The sequence below is a fragment of the Carassius auratus genome, chromosome 5 (genome assembly GCF_003368295.1).
Source record: "Carassius auratus strain Wakin chromosome 5, ASM336829v1, whole genome shotgun sequence".
Classification (NCBI taxonomy): Eukaryota; Metazoa; Chordata; class Actinopteri; order Cypriniformes; family Cyprinidae; genus Carassius; species Carassius auratus.
The window spans coordinates 2,612,814-2,624,636 of NC_039247.1; the positions used below are offsets into that span (position 1 = coordinate 2,612,814).

The window sequence follows — 11,823 nt, forward strand, 5'->3', positions numbered from 1 at the left end:
CAGGAACACAACATAACTTCTTATAATGCAAATAAGTCCCATTTATTTAGAACCAAGATAAAACATTACCACATTACTTAGTAAAATGTGATGTCACAGTTTAATAGCACCATGTTTGCACTTAATGCTCAAGGTGTCTGCAGTTTTATGACAAAACCGACATTACAACTACTGTATTTCCCGGACTACAAATAACTTTTTTTTTTTTTTTTTTCCATAGTCTTAACTGGTCCTGCGACCTAAAATTAATTTGAAATAAAACGAGAAAACGCGTCTACAGCCGCGAGAGGGCGCTCTGTTTTCAGTGAGTAGCACACAGCGCCCTCTCGCGGCTGTAGACGGTAATGGTGCTATCGAACGGTCACTCATCACATTTTACAAAGTAATGCTGATTTTTAGAGTACATCGTATATTTATTATAGAATGCATCAGTTTAGTCTTCGTGTATAACTATTCATGTTCTGGTTTGGATCTTGAATGCAATGTAAGTTGCTTTGGATAAAAAGCGTCTGCTAAAACTATAAATTTAAAACCTGTTAGCGCTGGCTTCCTGAACGCCCCTCAACTCGCACGTGTCAATGTTTATGAGTAGATTAAATGAAACGGGACAAATTTAATCTTGACAAACTATATATCTTTATAAAGATCTAAACCTCAAGCATCGACGACAGGTCGCTGTTTTTCAATGGAAAGCTTATAAAGAATGTATTTGTTACATGTAAGCAGTACACATCAAAACGTTAAGAATAAAAACGCAGTAACCGTTACATACCAGATTCGTCGTAATGAGTCATAAACACATCCACAGCTGTAAATCCCGGTTTAGTTAGGAAGGTAAGGGTCCACTGAACCACATCTCATGGAGCACGTTTAGTCCAACGAAACAATAACGTTGTAATATGGATCATAATTACTTTGTTTACATTTCAGTTCTCCAGCAACAGAACTGTTTGTGTCCGATATGGAATAACTCATAAGAAACTGCGTCTTGTAAAAAAAGAAATGGCTTTGTGGCGTACAGTGTCACAAACAGAAATGAGACAATCCACAAAAAAAAAAAAAGTAAAAGAAAAGCTGAAAATAGTATTTTTCAAATTTTGGCGCTCTCTAGTGACAGCTTGTGACGCACGCTCGTGACGCACCTGTCAGCTGACGGAAGAGGAACTTATAGCGATCGCCTTTTTCTTTATTTGTTTTATTTTTCAACATTTTCATACGTTTGTGAGTGTGTTTTATGATGAATGTCACCCCATAAATGGGAAGCTAAAAAATAATAACTTTTAAGAAATATATTTTTTTTGATAAACGAACCCAACACTGTCTATAAGTCCTTGCTGGAGTGTGATGTGATTTGTGTCATCTGCGCAGGTGCGATGGATCCAGTACAATTATATATGTTTATACTCATCCAATCACAATCAAATTCACTCCATCCCATTACTTGACATCTCTCAAATTAGTTATTTTAATTGTAACAGTAGAAAAAAACCACAGGAAATATTTTTTTAGTTTCTATACTGAATGTCAATTAGCACTGCATTATTCATATACTTTATTACCTGCAAAAATGACTTGGAAAAACACATGAACAATGTATAAATCCATACAGATACATGTATCTTAGGTCTCTGCATGGCCCTGAATAATGCTTTTAAATTCATATTTTTTTGTAATAAGCAGATGTAATGTTTTAGAGAGTATTTTATTAATTCATTAGAATGGAAGCAAAGTAATACAGTATTTAGCAGTAATCTAGTCTGTGCTATTGTTGATTTGATTATTAATGATCAGATAAGTATTGGTTAAGCCCCCCCCCCCTTTTTTTGTGAAGATCAAGCAATGAAGAAACAGAATGAAACATGCAAAAATACATTAAGCTGAAATAAAGTGCAAAAATGTCTATAATGCCACCTGTAATAATAAAAAAAAAAAAAACCCTGACAATCAAGTTTACGTTTTTGAATTAAAAACTAGGAGGACAAAAATAAAAAATAAAATAAAATATATCAATAACATGCATTTAGAAAAAAACAGATTGAATTTCGAGCCAACTTTAAAGTTGTCGTGCTTGTGCCTGGAAATATTTAGCCTCGGCGACCGCTCGGATCTGCTCCAGCAGTTTGGATCTGTTGATCGAGAAGTTTTTCCCAGAGACCTGCAGAAGTTCAGCGATCATCTCAGCGCTGTAAGGAACCTGAGAGGTGCCATATTTCTTCCTCCAGACATCAATTTTATCTGATGGAATAGTAACACACTTAAATCAGCAGGAGTTTAGTACTTTACAGGGGGTCTACTGTAAAGCTGAAGCCCAGGGGCCTTTGGTTATCTTAAGGTGCCCCTGACTCTAAGAAAAGTCTTTAAAAGTAAGACACAATCTGATGTTAGTATGAAAGAATGTGTGCCTTTTTGTTTGACTTACTTATCAAAAGTTAAAATAGATGTAAAATGTATGTAAAAATAAAATATGTTGCTAGGGTAGTCTAAAGAGTTGCTAAATTTAGCAACAAAATGGCTAAGTTGGCAGTACTGAATAAATTCACTTCTCAAGAGAAAAAGTGACAGAAGCGCCTGCGATAATTGCGTTAAATAGTATTTTTAATGCCTTAAACTGAAAAAAAAAAAAACACGCCTGCGTTAAACACCACTAATATTTATATGATACGACAGAAAATCAACTGTGCAAAATATATTGTATATTAGATAAAAGCTCACAGAAAATAACTTTTTTCTTCTTCAAACTTAATCCTGAACGTGGTAAAACAGCTTTTCTCTTTTAAATTATTCTTCAACTGTTTAGCATTAAATCATAATTTGGATTTTGCACAGCCCTAAATTGAACATTAATTCATCAATCATAAAAGCAGAGCTTTGGAGCAGGCAGGGTTATGAATAAAAGGTGTGTTTTTCCATTTAGCAAAACTGTTATTCATTTAAAAGCAACATCGAATTAACTTCATATACAACACCAAACCGTTGTGTCAGAGGGGAGTACATACAAGTTATAAAGCATTCATGTAAGCATGTTATCAGTTCAAGAGAACCCATGTTTAAATCAATGTTATAAGTGACAATATAATTATATATCTTATAATATGAATATTTAAAATGCTGTCAGTGAAGCACATCAAGCAAAATCCTATATTTGCTGTAAAATGGCAGTTCACATTTTACACAATGAACTTGATTTGAATATGCTACAGTATCGCTACAATCTTTCACAATTATTTAGCATGTGATAGCAAGCCTAATCAGAATGTAACATACATGTTAACAGTTTATCAGATGTTAGGTCTGCAGAATCTACAGAGAAATCTGGAATGTTGAATGGGAAATGTGTAAGAACCCTAAATTTAGATTCAGGATGGCTTGAAGATGTAAACTTGCCTCCACAGTTGACCACATTAAACAGAGGGATGTGAATCACGGTTGGAGCGTCTTTGCCTTTGAACACATAGAAGGCCTTTGGTTTCTTCACGTCCTCATTGGTAATGTTGACTTCAGGGAAAGGGATCTTCAGTTTCTTGCACATCTCAGCGGTTTGCGTCACTGTCTGCAGGGGAAAAGTGTAACAGTATCACTATTTTTCTGAAATTGAACTTATTCACTTAAATCTACCCCATGTGTAGCCTGTACCTCCATCAGGCACCAGCTGAGAGACGAATGGGAATCCCGATGGATGGAAAGCTCAGATATTACAAAACTCATGAAGATATATGCCACATAGAATTAAATCTGTTTAAAAGGTTTTCTTTCTCTCTTGTTTTTATCTGGTCAGATGATGCACAGCATTTGCAATTATCTGTCAGTGTTTTTGTAGTTTTCTGTATATTTTAGGTTATGGTCTACAGTCTATTGATCACTATGAATGCATGAGGAAAAAATAAACAAGTTTATTTATTTATTTGTGTCCCACAGAAGAAAGTAAGAATGCCGATGTGTTCAGAACAATGAGTGAAGTTAAGTAAAAGTGAGGGAAGTCTAGGGGATGTATTCCTTTAAACAAATTTTTATGAGAGAATGTATGCATTGTATAGAGTTATATAAGTATATAATACCGTGAAAGAGTCGGCTTCACTGAAATCCAGGGAAATGATGAGGTCAATGTCTCGTTCTTTTCTCAGTACTGAGAAGTAGGGTGAATTCAGCAGCAGTCCAGCATCTTCATAGTCTCTCGTCTCACCTTCCAGAAGAGCAGCAGGCACTGCTTCATCTAATCATTCACAGTGTGAAATCAGTCTCTATTATTCACAATGAATTTCCAGATAATGAACGGGTCTGTTCTCACCTGTCATGCTGTGGAGGAAATTATAATGCCTGCCCCAGATCCACTGAGCAATGCATCTACAGACGCTAATCAAAAGATCTGCAAAATAAATATACACTTCAAAATTAATATTCTAAAGTTCTTCAGTTCTTTAGGGTCTTGTCAGTAACTATTTTGGCTGTGTAGGGTTTTTGACTGCATGGTGCATGCATGCAGTGTTTTTAGCTTAGAGAATAAACATGTTTGTGAAAGGTTGCGATCTTGATTACTAAAAATGACGCTGAGATAGGCTCCAACATCCCTGCGAAACTGCACAAGACAACCACTGTGGAAAATGGATGGATGAATCAATGTTAGAGACAGTTCAACCTACCAAAGGTTTTTCTAATTGATAAATCAGCTGTTTTTTACCTCCAGAGAGGTCTGTAAAAAGAGGGGGACATGTGCATTAGTCATTTGTTCATATTCTAGTTTGTGAATCTACAGTACAAGCATCATTTACAAGTAGTCAAATTGATTGACGTTATGGCATGTTACCCCATTATTTTTTGTGCTTTCAGGACTTGTTTTTCAGAATTGTTTCATTATTTACATGTATCTAAAAATACATTCAATAGACTATAGTTCATTTTACATTTGCATTCAAATAAATATTAAACACAGATATGATGTGAAATATGGCTATTTTATTTTGGACAGTTTTTCATATTGCAAAAAAGATAATTAAAAAGTATTCTTCTCAAACCAGTGTCAATAAATAGCAGGTGCGCTGTGTGTCAATCTGCCCCAGAGGAAGAGTTTACCGGTCAGTGTTGTTCTGATGGACTGATCAAGAGCAGAAGGATCAGTGCCTTTCAACACAGTGAGGTTCATGTCCACAAGGTTCAAGAGCACCTGGTAACATTGGTCTATAGGTGGGGAGTGTGGGTCTTTTGAAGGAAACACATTTAACAATCATGAACACAATGTCTCCTCTCCTCAACAAAGGCAAGTGAAAAGAGACCGTTTTATTAGATCGTTTTAGAGTATGACACTTAAGTTTTCAGCTTGTAGCTTGAACATGTGCTTGGCCACACATTTGATATATATACATTTGAATATATATGGAACTGATCAATAAATAAACAAAATAAAATTCTATACCTTGCTTCGTTTTCTCTGATGCCGTTTTTATTTCAGGTAATAAAAGAGCTGAAAAACAAAATCGAATGAAAGTGAAATTACTTTTAAGCGGAATTAAAATTTGTAAAAATTTCACAATTGTTGTACCTTTTATCCACTTCCAGATCTCCTCTTCATCAGCGAAAACACTGCTGCACAGAGCTGGTGATGAAAACAAAAACAAAAAAACCTTTAAATAAATCCCCTTCATCTTGTTAATGTAATTTCAATAAAGATTTATGTTGAAAAAAAAAAATCAACTCAAATGTTTCTTTCAATGCATTTCAGTTTTTACTTGACAATTAGTTCTACTGATGTCACATGAGTATATTCATGTATTTTATTCTAAGTCAGTTCAATAGTCTACAATATACGCTGTAAGTTGGTATTACAAATAATAATACACTATAAGGCAGTCCTGCATCAGATTTTGTTACCTTGCAGGTAAAGCATGTCCATTTCATCCTGCTTCTTCATCTTATTTGCAAACTGGCTGCCGAAGCTGGATGTTTCCACAAACGCTCCAGTGAGAGAATAACCCGCTTCATGTGGACTGATCTCAAACCAGGGGTCTGCTGACAGAAAACACCTCCATATAACAGCTGACTCGAGCACATTATCTCTCAGTCTGTTTCAGACAAAAACACAGACCTCCTTCCTCACGCTGTTTGCATTGCTTGTCGATCACTGTGTAGATGGGGAACGGGTCTTTACTTTGCTGACTCCACTGCTCTGAGAGTTTGCATTCGTCAATCTGAAGAGAATATATTTTTACAGAGTCATGTTGTAGTGGAGATAACGAGTGTAATCACTAAAAAAGTTTAAGTGATGGCATTTGCTCAACATGTCTTAAGTAAAGTTTGCTTCAAATCAAGCTGCACATGTAAAAAATTAAAAGGCCCTTTTTAATAAGGGCAGTTCTCTGAGGGCAGTACAACATGGAACTCATGACTTCCTGATAGAACTCAAAAATAGTCAGTGATTCCTCCACTGATACATTCCTAAAGAAAAGGCTTTGTGACATCACAGTATGGCAAGGGGCTTAACATTTCTGTCACACACTTAAGGTATTCAGCCTATCACAATGCAATGGATAGCTTGCCAATCAGAGTACACCCTGCTTTACAGAATGATGAGCTTTGTAAAAATCAACTGTTTCAGAAAGGAGGGACATTGGGGAGCGACTATAATGTACATACAGTATGTGGAAAAACTCCTTTTTCCATTCTGCTGGAGCCTGATTTGTTCACGCTTGTGTAGCTGCACAAACCAATGCCACTTTGACCCGCCAGAAAGGAGTGGGGCGTCCCGCTATATAAGTCAGCCCATAGCGCCATTCATCAGATCAATACTCCTTCAGTGACGAGGATGAAGATACTGCGGAAAAGAAGCAGTGAAAGAAGCTCCAGGTCTGCTTACCGCGGTAGAAGAAACTGAGGCAGCGAAACGATGCGATCTCTGCAGGCATCCAACATCAGGAGAGTAAGACCAAATTTCTGGAACAAATTTCAGTGTGCGTTGTTTCAAATGTCGTGCCGAGAATGTGGATCGTGCAAGAAGCTCTAGCAAGATGAAGACAGACACAGCGAGTGACACGGTGCTCGCTGATGGCTTTTGCTCTTTCTGTGAGAGCATAAGCCTCTCTCGTCTATGTTTATTTCATCAAGGTCCCCCCTGCCAGGCCCTCTCGTCCTTCTCCTCTCCTAAGAGAAAGAAACAGCGGAGCAGCGCATCTGTCTCAGCGGGCTCGAGAGGTGTCATGTCGGCTCAGCGCCCGCGTGTCCCACCCTCCCCACATCCTCTCATGACGATGTGCTTTACAAGTGAGGACCAGCAGCCCTCTTCAGCTGTGAGTGGACTGGTCTCATTTGGAGTGTCCAAAGAGGACATTATCATCCTCAAGTCACAGTGACATCAACGCAGAAACGGAGGAGTGGGGCGATTCCAGCGATGAGCCCGAAGCAACCCTTTGACCTCAGGTGCCAAATCTGAAGCCAGGCGCCAAGCTGATCTTTGTCTTCAGAAAGGCTGTGGAGGATCTGGATCTGGTGTGGTCAGTTCCAGACAAAACTGTGGCTTACTGGACGAGTGGTTCCTGCCAGAGACTCGCAAAGTGCCCAGCCCCATTCTTGCCAGCAATCCAAGATGAGCTCACCAAGACGTGGCACTCCCCCTATTCGCTATGGGTAAACCCTTCCACTGCAGCAGTTCTCACTACCATTGATGGCTCTGTCAAAAAAGGCAATGCCAGTCTCTCCCCTCTGAAGGAAGGGTTAGGCCTCGGCTTAAAGGGTCATGCAGCGCATCCATCTAAGCCCTGCAAGAGCACCTTGGCCATTGCCAAAAGGGCATATGTTGCAGGCGGAAAGGCCGGTTCAGCGCTGCATATGATGGTGATCCTTCAAGTGTTTCAAGCCAAACTTCTCTGTGGCATGGATGAGTCTGTGCACACAGCACAGGTGATCGGCAAGACCATGGGCAGTCTGGTGGTGCTGGAGTGCCACCTCTGGCTTATGCTGACAGAGAGTAGCTATGCCGAGAAAATGTCCTTCCACGACTTACCAGTCTCACAGAAAGGGCTATTCAGTCTGCTGTAAACGGGTTAACTGAATGGTTAACACTTCCTTCCCTAACGTGCCAGCCCCACTGCTGCAGGCCATCAGAAGACCCCCGCTGCTCAGCCTGCAAAGCGAAGAGCCAAGAGCCTCGGTGGAAGACGGAGCCTGGGATAAAACAGCACCCCTGGCCAGTGAAATGCAAATTTACCCCAAGGATTGGTTTTTGACTGTGGATTTGAAAGATGCTTACTTGCACATAAGCAAGTTACCCCCCCCCCCCCGCCCCCCGCCACAGACCGTTTTTGAGATTCGCGTTCGAGGGAGAGGCATATCCGGATGCAGTACTTCTGTTTGGACTATCCCTGACCCTGCACACTTTTACAAAGTGCATAATTGCTGCTCTTTCCCCTCTCAGGCAGATGGGAGTCTGCGTACCGAACTACCTCGATGATTGGCTTGTTCTAGCCAGATCAGAGCGGGAACTGACCGCTTTCAAAGAACTCTTATTCAGTCATTTAGAGCACCTACGCTAGGCTTGCTTCACATGCGGCCTCCTCCAATTTTTCCTGAAAGTCTAAATCCTGCCCCACGCTTGGCATCTGAAAAGATTTCCGGTCAGGGTGAACCAGCACTGTATTGAAGCACTGGCCCCCTGGAAGACCAAACATCTGTTCAAAACCTGTTTATGTGAGGATGGGCGTGGCCTCGAGAACGAAGTTGATCACAACAGAGGCACGCAGTTGGAAGGCAATCCATTCGGCTCATGGGCAGCTCAGCAGTGATGCCTGCATATCAACTGCCAAGAAATGTTGACCTTCATTCTGGCCATCAAGGGTCACAATGTTCTGGTCCATTAGGGCAGCATAGCAGTGGTGTCTTATATCAATCAACAAGGCGGCCTCAGGTCTAATGCCTTATACAGGTTGGTTCATCACCTCCTGCTTTGGGCACAGAAGGAACTACTCTCGCTAAGGGCGGTTCATGAGCCAGGCAAGCAGAACCTGAGAGCGGACATGCTGTCTAGAGGCAAAGTAACCCTGGGCAATTGGGCGCTACATCCTCAGACGGTACAGCGAATTTGGGCGGTCTTTGGGAAGGCAGAGATCAACCTTTACGCCTCAGAAGACAACTTTCATTGCTCAACATTTTTCTCGATACAGCGAGATTCCCTGGTCCATGACTGGCCTAGGGCTCGCCTGGATGCATTTCCTCCTATCGCCCTGATTTCCCAAGTCATCAGGGAAGTCAGGGAATCCCGTAACTTTGCTTGGGAGGAACAAGGCTTGGTTTCCAGACCTGATGCAGCTCATAATGATGGCCCCATTGCCCATCCCATTGAGGATGAACCTTCTCTCGCAGGCGAAAGGCATGATTCAGCATCCCTGCCCAGAGCTGTGGAGCGTTTATGTCTGGTGCTTCGATGGGAGTCTGATAGGCTCTTAGCGTGAGTATGGTACACCATTCTTGAGGAAAGTAAGCCATCTATGAGATAGCTCTGCGGCCAGAAATGGTCAGTATTCCTCAGCTGGTGCTCTGCACTGCCGTTTTCATGTGATGTGTCCTACGTGATGCCTTTTCTGCAAGATAGCTGGATAAGGAGCGTGCCCCATTCCCACTCAAAGTATATGTGGCAGCCATCATGGCAAATCATTCTCTCGAGGCTGGCCACTTAATGGGCAGGAATGACTTAGTTGCTATCTTTCTGAAGGGCACAGGGAGACTTAATCTTTCTTGACCTCAGACAGTGCCGACAGGGCTCTGAAAAGGCCCCCGTTTGAGCAAGACTTGAGTAAGTTCAGTTGACTTGCGGACCTTATAACTTAAAATGGCCCTTCATCTTGCTTTGGCATTGTTTAAGTGAGTGGGTGACTTGAAAGTGTTGTCAGTCAGCACTTTGTGCCTTGAGTTTGGTCTTAATGATTGTTAGCTTTGGCTTACACATCTGAAGGATTGGAAAGCCCTATTGGTATGAAAGTCCACTCAAAAAGGGGAATAGCCTCCTCATGGGCATGGTCCAGTGGCATATCTTTCAGTGAGATCTGTGTGGCTGCCGGCTGGTCGTCGCCGTCCACTTTTGCCAGATTCTATAACTTAGACGTCCCTGCCCTGTAGGCGCAGATTCTTTCTGCCTTACCTCCTTTGTGGGAAGTAGTTTCAGCTAAGTTCAGGGCAAGGTCCCTTGGGGCCCTTTTTAGAGCTCTAACAATGAGCTCGTAGAGCAGCATACGATTGTTGCTCATAGTGCGGTGTGATTGGATTCGTTCCCATACACATAACGAGAGTGAATGTTCAAAATGGAAACGCTTTCAGTTACTTGACGTAACCTCGATTCCCTGAGATGAGGGAATGAGCATTATGTCACTTGCCACACCACAAGCTGTGCGAATTGATGACTGTCTCGTCAGTCAAATAATTTGATGAATGACACTACGGGCCGACTTATATAGTGGTCGGCCCGGCCCCTTCTGGTGGGTCAAACACCACAAATGTGAACAAATCAGGCTTCAGCAGAATAATAAAAAAATAGGTTGATTAAAAGTTAATTAAAAAGTCTGACCCAAATGTTTAATGTCACAATTGTTACCAATTAAAATAATGTTTTATGTTGGTTTATATCCAGCTGGTTGCTTTTATGCATCAGTTAGCCAGCGAAGTTGCATATATAAAGCTAGTGAAAGGAGAAAGCAAACTGATTTGTTCTTGCAACTGATAAACAGATTAGAAATTCATTATTTTTATCGTCAGTGAAATACTTTTTTTTGTCCTTTTGATTAGATAATGATCACGTTTTCTAATAAAGTGTGAAAGTATACATACAATATACATGTATCTAATAATACCTAGTTATCATTATCTGTAAAATTCACTATAGGTCGACCTCTATTTAAAACACATTCACTTAAAAACTGAACATGACCACTTCTACCCTCAACAAGTCACAACGGGTTATGTTATGAATAGTAACTGGCCTCTTTCACATATAATGTGACAAGCATCACTGCCCAAACGTCAGTCAAGCTGAAGATATCTTTCCCATAGTAATATTTCTTCAGTTTGGCCAATGCGTCTGTCAGTTTGACTCCTGGAGTGCTGATTCTCCTGATGATTTGGTCCTTCACAGTCTCTAGTTTGGTGGACCAGTCTGGTTCTTTGTATAAGGAGGCCATGCACCTTCAGAGAAGAACATACTGCTCTCAGTTTTAACATTCAACCCAATTCAATCTCTGTGTTTGTGGTTTCCCAGGGTTTGTACCAGGTGGATCCAGACACTCCGCTCAGATAAAGGATGCAGTCCAGAAGACCCGCTTTATCAAGCTGAACCAGGGATCCCAGCAAACCCACCATGGCTCTTTGTCCTCCTCCAGAACCCAGTAATGCAATGTTTGGCACCGCATCCTGAAATGCACACACCATTCAAAGCATGGCATATTTCTTTTACAATCAAGAGGGTGAAACTTATGTTTGACATCTGATGTTCACTGTAATGTAAGATGTTTTACCTGACTGCAGCGTATGACAAACTTCTGCAAGCATTGTAGAACAGTGTTTCTCCTTCTGGCTACAAACTCTTCCTCCTTCTTATTCAGAGAGTGTCCGATTCTCACCTCGCCGCTGCAGCCGTGACACAGACAGACAAACAGAGCAGTGCTGAATTCAGCTTCACCTATTTTATATACATATTCTAGATCTGAATACAATTTATTCTACAATTAATTTTGATAATTTATATTCTGAATTATCCAGTTTGTCATAGTTGCTAATTGTGTCCGAGTGATGCAGCACAGTTGTTATCCCAGAATCTGTGCAGAATTACCTTTCCTTGGGTTTGGATGCACTCAT

General features: G+C 40.8%; 1 protein-coding gene across 1 annotated transcript; it reads right to left on the bottom strand.

Annotated features, from left to right (window-relative positions):
- Window positions 1-2,051: 2,051 nt before the first annotated feature.
- Window positions 2,052-11,823, bottom strand: LOC113087107 (cytosolic phospholipase A2 gamma-like). The gene is made up of 12 exons (XM_026255559.1): window positions 11,798-11,823; window positions 11,484-11,595; window positions 11,237-11,379; window positions 10,953-11,154; window positions 6,077-6,179; window positions 5,863-5,997; window positions 5,534-5,587; window positions 5,068-5,193; window positions 4,286-4,363; window positions 4,056-4,210; window positions 3,385-3,550; window positions 2,052-2,235 (listed from the first exon to the last, which is right to left on the bottom strand). The coding sequence occupies exons 1-12, from the start codon at window positions 11,821-11,823 to the stop codon at window positions 2,054-2,056; spliced, it is 1,482 nt and encodes a 493-aa protein (XP_026111344.1). The 3' UTR covers window positions 2,052-2,053.